Source organism: Cygnus olor, chromosome 14 (assembly GCF_009769625.2).
Source record: "Cygnus olor isolate bCygOlo1 chromosome 14, bCygOlo1.pri.v2, whole genome shotgun sequence".
Lineage (NCBI taxonomy): Eukaryota > Metazoa > Chordata > Aves > Anseriformes > Anatidae > Cygnus > Cygnus olor.
This window is the reverse complement of record NC_049182.1, coordinates 627933-641175: the sequence shown is the minus strand read 5'-3', so window position 1 is coordinate 641175 and position 13243 is coordinate 627933. Positions and strand designations below refer to the sequence as shown.

The 13243-nt window shown below is 49.4% G+C and overlaps 1 protein-coding gene across 2 annotated transcripts; it reads right to left on the bottom strand.

Annotated features, from left to right (window-relative positions):
• Window positions 1-20: 20 nt before the first annotated feature.
• Window positions 21-9894, bottom strand: GRXCR2 (glutaredoxin and cysteine rich domain containing 2). Of its 2 annotated transcripts, XM_040573707.1 has the most exons (3): window positions 6142-9894; window positions 3650-3865; window positions 21-2009 (listed from the first exon to the last, which is right to left on the bottom strand). In XM_040573707.1, exons 1-3 carry the CDS (start codon window positions 6484-6486, stop codon window positions 1830-1832), a joined length of 741 nt encoding a protein of 246 aa, XP_040429641.1. In that variant the 5' UTR covers window positions 6487-9894; the 3' UTR covers window positions 21-1829. The 2 variants fall into 2 exon arrangements, with proteins under 2 accessions (XP_040429641.1, XP_040429640.1); XM_040573706.1 differs by lacking the exon at window positions 21-2009 and having other exon boundaries at window positions 2973-3865.
• Window positions 9895-13243: the final 3349 nt, after the last annotated feature.

Sequence of the window (13243 nt, the reverse complement as noted above, 5' to 3'; positions counted from 1 at the left end):
GGCCCCGCCGCGGGCAGGCTTTGCGGTGCCGGGGGCGGTGTGCTGCGGGGAGCCGGGGGCGCCCACAGCAGCCCCAGGAGCGATCAAACAGCCCCGCGTGGAATCAGAGCGTTTATTGGAAAACCGGCCAGCCCGGCCCGCGCCGGCACCTGCCCCCGGGCCTCCGCCGCGCTGGTGCGGCCGGGAGGAGTGCTGGTGGCCGAGGAGCGATGTAATTGCTGGAGGACAATAAATACTGACTTCGTAAATGCGTATTTGCATCTAGTTTTACTGTAAACATTCAAGTATCGGGCAACAGCTTTGCCTAGTTGCTTCTTTCTTATCTTAAGCTGGCAAACTTTTAAATGAGACCGACAGACTGAGATCAAACGAGCCAGCTTGCAGGGGGAGAGCTGCCTGACATCAATTCCTGATTTCTGAGGTCTCATCTGACCTCAGTTAATACCCAAAGGGCCACATTTATGCATATTGCAGATCCTGGTGTGATAAATGAAGCAAATCAAGTATCTGCTATATTTATATTTATTTTTAATTAAGCCCTTGGTACCCACTGAAAAATTTCGGTAGGAGACATATGGAAGTCTAAGAGCTATAAGGGCATTATTTCTAGTAATTTAAGTATTGGGGAGAAATTTTATAGCCTACCACAGAGAAGTAGAAACTTGGCCATAAACTACCCTGCCTAGGCTTGCAACCTCAGCACGAAGAATGTGCGAGCAGTCTCTTAACTCGTCAGTCTCAGAGGTAATATGCGAGTTAAGGCTGCATTACCATTACTCATGAATATGAAATGTAATGATTTAAGGCTATGGGAAGTAAAAAAAAAAAAAAACATTTCCCCTGTTAGCCTCCACCTTTTGAAGCCCTTGTGTTCTGCACCACCAGTGGCAGCCTGCAAAGTATTCAGCATCATTGCTTCACCTCAACTAATTAGAGTTTACCTCTTGCAGATTACAACATGGGATTAATATTAAGCAACAGAAATCCTGCTCACCACCAGCCTGATGCTGAAAAGTGCTGAGCATTGGAGAGGGGAATTTTAGTTCAGCACTTCCTCATAAGTAGGCTAAAAACTCATTAACTTCTATTTATAATAATAAATTACTGTGCATTTTTATAGCTCCAGATTTGGGAAGAGTTTTCAGTTTCCCCCCATAAATCAGACCCCACAGGAATCATCGTGTCCGTTAAAGCAGATGTAAGAATCAGCAAAGTCTTCAGGAAACACTTGTGACACTGCAAGGCAAGTTCAGAGTTAATCACAAAAGATGGTGTAATGTTAAAATGTTCAGCAAATTAAAACCCAGAGGAGGCACCACTCTGCTTCTTCCCCGCTGTCATACAAACAGACTTCACACCCTGACTGTTAACGATGTGCCCAAGCTGCGCCTTCTGCTGCTGCTTTTCGTTGTGCTACCACAGTGCCTGCTGGCGGGGATCCGTCTGTGCTGGGCTCCCAACAGCATTGACGGGCAGTGCCAGCAGATCTAGGCCGAGCTCCTGATGCAGGAGACATTTACACAGGTTCTTTACATCTAAGCGCAGATCGTGTCATGTAGCAGCCTGGATATGTTCACGCCACAGGGCTACAAGCAGCATGTTTGCAAAACGGGGTCTGGGCTGATTAAAAAGTTGAACAGATGTGTGCAACAAACAAGAGGAACAGTTGGTAGCAGAGGTGCTGTGTTCGCATTTACGGTGAGACGTGTATAAGGCGCCTTTCTCATCTTTAAAAATCTTTCTATTAGAGCAAGGCTGCTTGAAGATGAAATAATTCAAAGTTCTCAACAAAATATCGGTGCGGTGCTTGTAGACTGCTGCAGCTCTGGTCATGCAGCACAGATCTGGCAGGGCTGCAGGCCGCTTTCATTGCAAGCTGGGCATCGGAGAGCCCTGTAGGACTCTCTGAATCTGTTTGCTAGCATTGAAAACTTGCTTCCATGGCACAGCGAGCAAGGAGCAGAGCCTGATCCTTTACACTGGGAACAAGTGTGTTCAGCATCGCCTTCCTGCAACAGAAAGATCATGAACAAAATCTGTACTCAATATCAGACATCAAAGTCAGTAACAGCTGAAAGCAGGAAATTCTCTCCTCTGGTCTTTAAAGTAATCATGGTTCCTGACATGCCACTCTGCCAATAGCATTTGGTTCTCTATAGCAAGATCTCCAAGGTAAAGGCTCCTGTGTGTCCGCGGACAATTTGTGGATACTTCTACAAAATGAGAAGTTAACATGCCTGAGTTTGAAATACAATACCTCGAAATTCAGCTTTTCTCCTCTTGCAAGGGCCTGCATAGCTCCCCCATCTTCCTGTCATTTCTTAATGTGGCCGTTTTACCAGCTCTGTGTTAAGCCACGCTTCCTTTCCTCGTGCATTGCTCCTCACCCTGTGCCCCCGCCAGTCCCCCAGCACTGACACACGCGTGGCTTCTTTCAGGCTTCCCCTTGTGCCTGCAACTTGCTCCAGAGCTGCCAGCCTCTTTCAAATCTCAGCTTAAAATTCACTACTTCCACAGAGCCCAGAAGTGATTAAATATCTGCACCAGGAAGAACATACCCGGGCACAGGTTCACCATTTCGGTGTCAGTTCAGTGGCCCACATCATTCCTGCGCAGCGGTGCTGCCTTACCCAGCAGAACAGAACGAGGCCTTAACTAAGATAATGGGAGTTAGTGCTAGGTATGCTTTACATCGTGCCTACATGGTAATTTGATAGGCCAAATTAGTTGACTTCTCAGGAGAACAACCTTCCTGTGGTTTGGTCATATTATTGAATATTTCTATTACCAGTGCATAAAGAATCCAAAACTATTCTGGAAAAAAAAATCCACAGTCTTGGTACTTTCAGATTTTACTCTTTGTTCCCAAATATCTCAGACAGGCAATTCTGCCAGTAGATGAGATGAATCTTGGCTTTTATGTTAAAGCCCTCTTTCTGAAAATTATGTTTATTTCAATACTGACAAAGGAAAAAATTGCTGCTTAGCTTCTCAGGGTTGTTCTCAGTTTTCGCGGGGACTTTATAAGTGAGCCCCAAGCAAGGCTCATGGCTGCAGAGCATCCAAGGCAACCTGCATTATGCACAGGAGGTTGGTTTCAGGTTGGTAAATTTGTAATGCTTGGTATTTACCCTGCATGACAGCATTGTTTTGTGGGATCAAATTATGGTCAGACTAATTGGGATTCTGACCAACAAAGACTAACCCGTGAGAAAATACGGGGAAGACACAATCCTATTTCAGCTGATATTAAAATTTTAGCCCCAGGCAGTCTCAGCCACACGGCAGCTGTGTTTAGCCTTGTCAGGCTGGAGAAACTCAGGCCTGCTCTTATTCCACTGGGAGAGAGTGAAGAAAGATGGACCTAAGCCAAACTACATAAATGTCAGCGATCTCCGAGGGAAACATCAAGTGGGAGACATGAGGACGCTGGAAACAGAGCAGCTGTCCCCAGAGTGCAAACTGTGCTGCAGCACTGATTAGTTATCTCCATGCTGGAAGAGGAACAAAGTGATGCTTTTAATCCAAATTTAGTTGAAGTGTCAGATACAGACATAGATGGGGCTTGGATGGGAATATTGAGCTGTTTGACTGGGACTGCTAGACCCAAAAGCCTTGGGGAACAAAAGCAACTTCCATTATCACTTACCTGCATGTACTGGTTGCAGGCAACCTTTTTCTCCACCTCTTTTTTATGTCCAGTGCCAATTCTGCCTTTCCTTTCCTGGTATATGAAGGCCCAGTCATTTATTCCCTCAGTCTGGACGATTCTTCTCATGAGCTCTTTCTGGTCCATTGGTGCACGGACGATTTTCAGGTTATTTGTGTAGATGATGATCTTGCCAAAATCTATGATTGGGGAAGCCTGTAGAAGGATCTTAATCAATGTCTCACCTGTATGAATATGCTCTGCAAACAGTGACGATCCCTGGGTTCCCAGAAGAATATCCCTCCTGCCTGGCCTCCCCTAGCCTGGCTCTGCCCCACAGGCCAGCTTCCCACAGCCCTCCAGAGCACGGTGCACACAGGGGAGGAGAGAGGGAAAGACAGACAGACTGGGCTGCCAGCTCACACCCAGGCTTTGGGTCAAAGCTTCCAAACCCTACCGAATGCTACCAAAGAGGTAACCATCACCTGGAACTGCAGAGGTGGCTTTTCTCTACATGCCAGCTCCACTGCCCTTAGGACTGTGCACTCTTCCTTTCTTGCAGATGGGTTGAAGTGAGACCTTACATCCCGGAAAGCTTTCCCCATCCTGACTGTGACATTCAACTGAATGTCACTGGAATAGGTAGGGTTTTTCAGATTTAAAAGAAAACTTCTCTTTGTCATTTATTAATGCTGGCAAAGCGGTCAGATGATTTAAAAAAATAATCTGATTTTCTAATGCAAAATTTTGTTCCTAACAGCCAGTGTAAATAACCATTCATGGGGACACTCGAATTTGCATTCTTTTCTAATGATTTTTAAACTAACCTCGGTCTGGTCAAACACATTTTGAAAGCAGCATTTTGCTTACCTGGTCCCTCTTTCCCTTAGCATTTTACCAGGTATCATACGGCAGTTACCATAGCCTATTTTTTTTACACACTCTTCATATTTCGCTCTGTATAAGTGTCAAGAAGCGATGCAAAAGGAGATGCTCTCCTAAGAAAATGCCGTGACAGACTCACATCATCCAATGCAGGTTGGTTGATGGCTCTGCTGGCAACCGGGCACCTGCTGCTTTGTACCAGCAGAAGCATGGAGGGGCAGCAAGCTCAAACCCTGCCCGTTTGCAGAAGGCTTTAAACACCTTGTATTTCTTATGCAGACGTGGTGTCTCCAAATACTGAGTGCATGTTGATACAAAACAAAACAGATATTGGATAGCACGATTACTCAAAGTACTTATGGTTAGGGAGACTAGGGAATAGAGATGAGTATTACCCAAGAATGCAGAACAAATTAATGGTAGAGATAGGATCACATAAGTGCTCTGTCTTTGGGCAAAAGACATTCATAGTGGTTTGATATTTTCGGTTATAGATGCCCGGTGTATCAACTAAGTGTAGTTCAAGTACCAGCAGTCTGGTGTTCCTACATGCAACTTTGAAACCTTGATTAGCACCAATAGACTTTTAATATGTTTAAACTAAGACATAAAATGCTTTCTAAAGCACTCCCAAGTCCCTTTAGTTGTGGTCAAAGTGACTATTCAAGAGACCACAGCAGGTGACAGTACAACTTTCTGTATGTTTCAGCTGTTGGTGTACTCAAATTTCTCCCTGGAGACATTCTTAATTCTTGACCTTTCTGCTAGCAACTGGGGCGATACCACCAAACAGCCAGTGTAGGACTGGGATGGTGTGTGCAAGGTGTGTCCTGGGCAAAGGACAGACCAGTCTCTGAATAACAACTGCTCATTGTTCAATCTGAACTGGATTTGAAATGAGGTGTCTACCAGGGAAAGGGCTGATATATTGATTGAACAAGCTAGCTACCTTTTGCTGTCTTCCTTTTTATCATTTTTTTATGAGCAGACTCACCTTGAATTTCACAAATCTGCTGATTATATCAATATATCAATAGTGCACTTCATTTGGAGTTTGTGTTTCAGGGTAACATGGTTGTTATCAACAGTACTGATACACCACCATTATTATATGGGTTGTTTGGCTGGTATGTAGAGGTTTGATAAAACCAAATAGCAGTAAAAAATAACATAAGTCTAATTTGACAGGGCAAGAAAATGAACGTAATCCCTGTATGTGAATCAATTTAACATATATTACACATGTACTTGCTTTTTATTACAGCTAAAAGGACACTTCTATATCAGTGGTGTTAATTATATGTTAATAACATATCCAGTGAAACTAAGCCGGGGTTTTCAAAGCGGGTGGAGGGTAATTCTGAGTTTCCAGAGGATGCGCATGACTCGCTCTGAGGCTCACTGGTAGGCTGCCAGGGGCACGAACCTTTTTGCCAGCTCAAGTCATGCAACTTCTATGTTTAAAATATAACTAATTAAGATAATATCCACCTTACTTTTGACTGCTCTCGATGCATTAGGATTACTCTGCATAGATATTGAAACACATGGAAATGCTGCATCTTACTCTACAAAACAGGCAGCAGCCAAGGCTGGGCGTTACTCACCCTGCAGTGGCCGTCACTCGAGGGGCAGTCGCTGAAGAGAGGCGAGGTGCTGGCGAGGCTGTATTTCTTATCCTCTTTGAATATGCTGATCCGCTGGGCACTCAGCTTGGCTGGCGGGCACAGCCTGCCTTCTGCCGCGTCCCCCGCCGCGCAGGGACGGTTCCCTGGCTCAAAGCTGTGCCGGAGGAAACGCCGAGACTGCTCTTTGGCTGGGGGCTCCAGCTCCTGCCCGTCCTCGTAGACTTGTTTTAGCACTCGACCGCTGTAGGCTGATGATATTTTGAACCTCACTTTGCGGGGCCTTCCCTCGTGCCTTTGGCTGAGCTTCTTCTGGTGCTCATCCATGATTACGATTTCAAGTCGCAGGTCCTGGAGATCAACTGAAAGAGCTTTGGGTCCAAAAGAAAACTCTCCTCAGCTTCCCCCAGACACACCATGTATAATTCAAGGCTTCTAGTAGTTCCTCTCATCTTACGGCAAAACCGACACCACTGTATTAAATATTGATAGATATTCACAAAGAGAAAATATCTGTGGTGGTGAAATAGAAGGCAAGTTTTGCTGAACTCTACTGAAAGGTGGACAGGCTGGCCTACGAAATGAGAAATGGAGTTACCTTGGGGAGGAGAGGATTAAATAGGAAACCCTGCCTGTGTTCTGCAGCCATGGAAATGTTTCTGCCGTGTCCTGTGATAAGAACTATCCCAAATACAGCATCCCAGCAGCTTTTCAACATTTTCTGACAAGGTGAAAATTTAAAAAGACAAGTTCACAGAAAAAGCAATCCAGCTTCACAAATAGCAATTGTGAATAATTCCTCTTCCATTCTTGCTCAGAAACCCTGAGAGTACAAAGCTCCATTTCATTTTAATCCAAATGTGTTTCTCTACAGGTTGGTGGAGATCTAATTAAGATTTTCTCTCTCTTTAGCTTTCAATCCCTATTTGTAATTCTTGCCGGCTTTCCAGGCCTTTTGACCGTTCTGGTTCGCTTTTAATTTCTGAAAGCCAGCCGCCTCCTGAGAGAGGCCAGCGGCCCAGCCCCTGCTCCGTGCAGCCCCTTGCACGCGCACCAGGAGCACCCGACCGCGGCTGCCCCGTTTGGTCGCTTCTCTCCCAGGGGACAAATGCAGCACAGGGCTGCGGGGGCCCAGCTGCTGGGCAGGTAGGTCTGAGCCATGCTGCGGGCAGACGGCCTCCTCCAGCGCCTCACAGGGTTCACAGTTCCTCAGCCTCCTCCTCCAGCGCCCCACGGGTGCTGCAGTTCCTCGGTGCCCGTGCAGCAGCGTGCCGCCCCACGCGCACCTGCCATCTGAGCGCACAGGAGCCCCCTGCCCGCTGCTGACACCCTGCTGCTGAAGGAGGTGCTCGGTCACCGTGCCCCTTGCCTTTTGAGGGGAAGAATGAAGAGCGCGCTTGGTGCAAAATGCACCCATAAAGCGAGTGCTGGCTGGCTTGTAAAGGTCTTCTAATACCTAGTTTTATCAAGTATACACAGCAATATTTTAAACCTCTCTTCTTTCAAATGCCAATGCTTCATTAAATTCCTGTTCAGGAAATGCTAGGCAGGTAGTTCAGAAGCATGTTTGTTGTTAAAACGCGGAGCACACACTTGGCCCCTGGAAGAAGCCTCCTGCGACAGCCCTTCCACGCAGCCCGCCTGCCTTCCTGTGCCGAAAGCGGCTCTGCTGGGGCAGGCGCTGCCCGTGCAGGTTCCTCGGGCTGCTGGAAGCTTCATGTAGGGGCACGCACAAGCTGTGTGTTCTGCCAAGAGAACCTGCGTGAACTTGCCCATGTAAACACACAGTCCCAGATACACCCTTCTCATTTCCAAAACGTTTTTGTAATGTTCATGTCCGGCTGCCGTCCTATCTCAGACAGGAGGATCTCACTTTATAAGAAAACTTTGATTTGCATTAATCAAACTCAGCTCTTACTGCATTTACTCGAGAAGCTTGATCCACCCCTTTCTCTTACATGTCCTACGTGAACCAGGCCTCAGCATCACTGCTTTTCAAAGGTACACCAGCAGTCTTAATTGACACAAATCACACTTTGTAAGGTAGCTTAATTGGTGTTCATTTTCTTTTGATTAAGGGAACAATCAAACAGGAAAAGAAGTTGAAAGCAGCAATGAGAGCACCACAGTCACAAGCTACATTTGGTAGACGAGCAAAGTGGCTTCCAGTACACACAGTTACTTACAGGTGCTGTCACAACACAACAAACCTGCCATGGCCCTATAATTTTCGTGTTAGAACAATCCCATCCTCTGGAGCAGTATCAGACAGCTTTCCTCTGGCTACAAGCCACCTGCGGCTGCCGGGGCTGCGCTCCCCAGCCCGGGCCAACCTTCCCACCCGGCGTGTGCCGAGCAGGGGCTTTCCAGGCAGAGGTTTTGAAGCCGCAGCAGTCTCCCTCCCGCAGGGGAGCACCGCAGCGCGCTCAGGGTGGGCAGCGCTCAGCACGGAGCTGGGGAGCAGGGTGAGGATGGGCCGGAGCTCAGCGGGACGCTGCCCGCCTGCCGCAGCCCTGCCAGCAGCAGCACTCGCTCTGCTCTCAGGCGTCAGCCCGGGCTCGTTTCTCACAGCCAGTCAGCCCTCACCAAAAATATAATAGCGATTTTGCATACAACAGTGAAATCATTGTTTCATGATCTAGGTTATCACTGCACTAAGCTTTACTTTAGCCTTTTTTCCACTGGATTTTAATGACATCTGCCTTTCAAGCATGCACCCTGTCTTCATCCTCCTCTCCACGTCAAGAAATATTAACTGATTGTTGGAAGCGTGCTGGAGGCTTTGCAGAACAAAGAGATGGACGGCCCTTGCCCTAAGGAGCGCAACACGCTGTTTTAGATCTATTGCAACAAAGCAGGGTATGTACAAACTAGGACAGATAGAAAAGCAATAGCGAACTGCCCTGTAACCGTGTGAAGACATGTTTCCACCTGCACATTTCGCTGAAAAATGTTTTGTTGTGCTTTGCTCATTTTTACTTCCTTACAGCAAGCACTGCAGTGCCCATCCTCGTGCAAGCACCGGGTAGGCAACACGTAGGGATGTGGAAAGGTGTCATGGCTTCAGCCGCTGCAGCGCCGGAATGCCGCAGCCCTGCCCCACTGGTCGCATTACTCTAAGCACAGCAACGGCTCCTTAAAGTAAGGTGGAGGAGAGGGGACACAAAAGGGCCTGAGCCAGCTTTGGCAGACACAAAGAGAGGCTAGAGGGCCATGGAGCAGGCGGTCACGGAGCAGAGGGCAGGTCAGATACGAAGGAAGCAAAGGAGCAAGGTAGAAGCTTGAAAGGACACAAGCATTAAACTTGTTTCAGTGTGGGAGAAGCAAGCAGAAAGGTTCAGATCAGCAGGTCAAGAAGATAATTTTAGCCAATAATTTAATGGAGTTGAAGAGGGCTCTGTGTGTGTGCGCTGACGAGATGAAGTAAAAGCAGGAGAGAAAAGATACTGCATGAAGTCACAAACAGAGCTACTTGCTGCTAGCCTATGGAAATATATTTTTTTATATAAATGCTGGGAAGAACTCACCAGCACTTAGACACCTTCTGGATGCACAAAGGGAAAGGGAAGGAATCACAAAGCAGTTGTGAGACCTAATGGTGAGGAGATAGTGGCATTACCACAGTAAATGTGGTGGTGAATACGAGGAAATATCAGCATGCCACATTAACCATAATTGTCTGTTAGCAGAAGAAGGAAGCTTTCCTCCTTTCTGCTGCTCTGCGTTTCCCCACAGCAGGGGCAGCCCGTCCCCAGGCACCCAGCAGGCGGCATGGAGCAGGCAGCCTGCCCGGCCAGGGCCGGCCCCAGACCTTGCTCCTGGGGGGCTCCTGACCCCAGGGAGCTGCAGCCCGTGCCACCCCCGTGGTGCCTGTGCTGCCGCCGTACCGCAGCACCGTGTCGTGGGGAGCTGAGCAGGCAGGAACGTCTGCAGGCTCTGGCCCCTGCGGCTTTGTCAGAGGCTGTTACAGACCCTTGCTCACTGCATGGTTTGGAGCATTATGGTTTCTTGACTAGGTTTGTTTGCAGCCAATTGTGCACATTTGTGCTTGCACAAACACAGCCCTTCAGTGTAACAGCACTTCTCCTTTGGTAGATTTACCTCCTGACATACTTATAGAGAGCAGCCACAGCCTCTCTCTTCCTTTAGCTGGTGGGCGCAGAATGCCTGTTAGCCAACAGCTCAGGCTTTGAGATAAGCCCCTGTGAAAGCAGAAAAGCAGACGGCGAGCAGCAGCAGCAGCAGCGCCAGAGCCCTGCACAGAAGCGTGGGCTACCCAGCCGAGGCTGGTTCTCAGCTCTTGGCCTGAGAGCCACGAGCTCATGTGCTCGCAGCTCATTCCAACCCCCAGGCTCCCTTTAGCTGCTCCCCGCTGTCCCCAGGTTGCAGAGGGACCAGCAGCAGTGCGATGGCTGGCGGCACAGCACCAGTGAGCAGGGACTTCTCCCAGCGCCACGTGGCAGCCGGGCACAGCAGGGCTTGGCATTCCCAGAAGGGCACGGCAAGCAGCACTGCAACCGCTGCACCTGCCCTGACAGACGGAGCTTAATTTCATCACTCATTGCAAAATGTGTTTTTTTCCATCCCCTGCTGAACAGACTGAGCACAGCTTCCCCATAGCAGCATCGGCTGTACAGGACTCGCTGCGTTGAGCTGCCAGCCACAAGGACCCAGCACCACGCAGAATAGCTGCCACAGCTCGTTGCCACACAAGAAGACTGCCCAGCAGCCTGCCTCCATCTCTCTTCTCACCCCAGGGGAAAAGTATCCTCATATTTCTGATCTCATAAACTCAAGGTGACAAGTTACTTCCCTTTTAAATGCACCGTCTGCCAGCACAAACTGGGGACCGCCCGCAAGGATGAGGTGTGAGGGGCCAGGCAGGTGGGCCAGGCATGGGGAGAGGCGACTCACCCTTCGGACAGGACGCTGATGTTGGACTGCTTCGGAAGCGATGGTGCCTACAGGGATCTTGCACCGTCTGCAGTGCCGCAGCAGGTGCTTGGTGAAGGTGGTGGCTGAGAGCAGACCGTCGCACCACCAGCCTGAAGAAGACATTGCTGAGGCTGACGCCTGCTTTTCAAGTCAAAGTAGATTCACGAGGTCACGTTGCATCATTCCTACCATGAAGGGGCTAACAGGGTCTCCATTTTGGGCCCAGCCTCCCACGTTCGTAGAAGTTACTGGATATTTAAAATTCTGGGTGCTTTTCCTCCCCACTAAACTGGCTTCACAAGGTGTGGGGGTGCACAGACAGGCACAGCTACACATACCCACATTCTCATACACCGCCAATCCACAAGACTCCATTTTTCTAGGAAAACAAGCCAGGAACGCCTCACCTGGCTGGCCGCTTCCTGGCTGACATGCAAGGCAGGGCCTGCCACGCATTCCTGGAGGCTGAAGTCAACAGGAGCGGAGGATGCCTGGCACCTCCAGGAGCCGTGCAGGCTCCGGATGAAAGTCAGCTCGCTGAGCACCCACCTCAGCCCGAGAGACTGTGCATAGGCAGGTGAGGGAAGAGTCCTGAGTAAGCATAAAAATCTTGAAGTCACAAGGAAACAAAAACCAGGAAAAAGTGCTTCAAAGAGGGAAATTCCCAGGGCTTGAGTTCTACCTTGAGAAGCAAACCTCCCTAGGCTGCCTCCTGGGAGCAGCGTGAACTGATCTGCATGAGGCTGGAATCCAGGGGGAAAAAAAAAAAGCGCACACAACAAACAACAGAACTTGTTACCTCCCAGTGAGCATTCCCAGAAAGGTGGTGACACGGAGCCGCAGTTCCTGTTATCACCACCTCGCATGGGAGGTGAGCACACAGCTAACACCAGCCTGCAGCAGGACTGTGGCGCAGCCCCCGGGCTCTCCCGGGGGCACACACCGGTGCACCCCCACAGAGCAGCCCTGCTCCCAAAACCCTGCCATGCTCAGCTCCCACTCCCCAAACCTCCTCCCACAAGCAGCACTGCTCAGGCAGGGGCTGTTAGGAAGGCAAAGCCCAGCTGCCAGCCCCCAGTCACAGCACGACCCAGTGAAGAGGCAGCAAATAGCTGGACTGGTTGCTCCTTAATTCAGCAAGGCACAAGCACATTTTCAGCAGATTTATTTCTGCACAGGCTGCTAGAGCCTCACCCCCACACTCCACACCCAACACTGGTGCTCACTGTACATTTATAACCCAGCTTGCCTCCCTGGCTGGGCTGCGGCAGTTGCTGCCTTCCTGCTGGCCAGAAGCACCTGGGAACACTAAAAGGAGATGTATCGTTGCAAGTAGCGTTGCTATTTGCATCTGTATTTAATTAGGTAACTGAAGCCTGACATTTTCTGTGGTCAGACCTGTGTGAAGAGCAGCTGAGTAGTACTCACAGCAATGTTCAAAGGCCTATTAGGCTGGTGCTCAGGTCTATTGCTACTCGAGAACATTTATTTCTTCTTGTCTTAAAAAATGGAAATTGCATCCCTGCAGATTCAGACCTCATTGGGCGAATCCCAGTGAAGCAGGATTTAGTGCTGTGCATTTTGTGGTCCTTCAGTGCACTGCAGGGAAAGAAGGACCACAGACCTGAGCCAGGCCGGCCCTGCCCTCGGCCCCGTGCGGGGAACTGGCTGCAGGGGGCCAGGGCCAGGGGCGCGGGATGGTGCCCATGCACCACCTGCTGCTGCTAACGCCGGTTCAACGGGTGTGTAGCAGCCTATCCTAAGGAAAATCAGCATCCGAGCTTCACTTAAGAATACTTCTCCATTTCTAGATAGGCACCGCTCTGCTCCAGCTACTTTTGGATGGGCTGAAGGCTTCATGTTACCCAGCAGCAAACCTGTTAAAGGCTATTAGGTACAAATGACATCATTTGACTTGCCCTAAGATTAATGACCAGCGCTCTAAAACACTCTTCTTGACCGGTGCAGGCAGCTCCTCGGTGTTTGGTGCTCCTCCATCAGCTGTGGCACACCGGGCTGAGCCGCGCTTCCCATGTCGCTGTGTGGGCAGCAGCACCCTGTGTCCCCCGCGCTGCCTCGGCGGCACTGCAGCACAGGCGGACGGTATGGGGGGTGGAAAACCTCGGGGTGGCCTCTGCTCTGCTCTCTG

Coding starts and splice junctions, on each gene's coding strand:
- GRXCR2 (XM_040573706.1), bottom strand. CDS start 6,486: ATGGATGAGCACCAGAAGAAGCTCAGCCAAAGGCACGAGGGAAGGCCC. Junction 3,866..6,141: donor CGAGTGACGGCCACTGCAGG/GTGAGTAACGCC, acceptor ATCCTTCTACAG/GCTTCCCCAATCATAGATTT.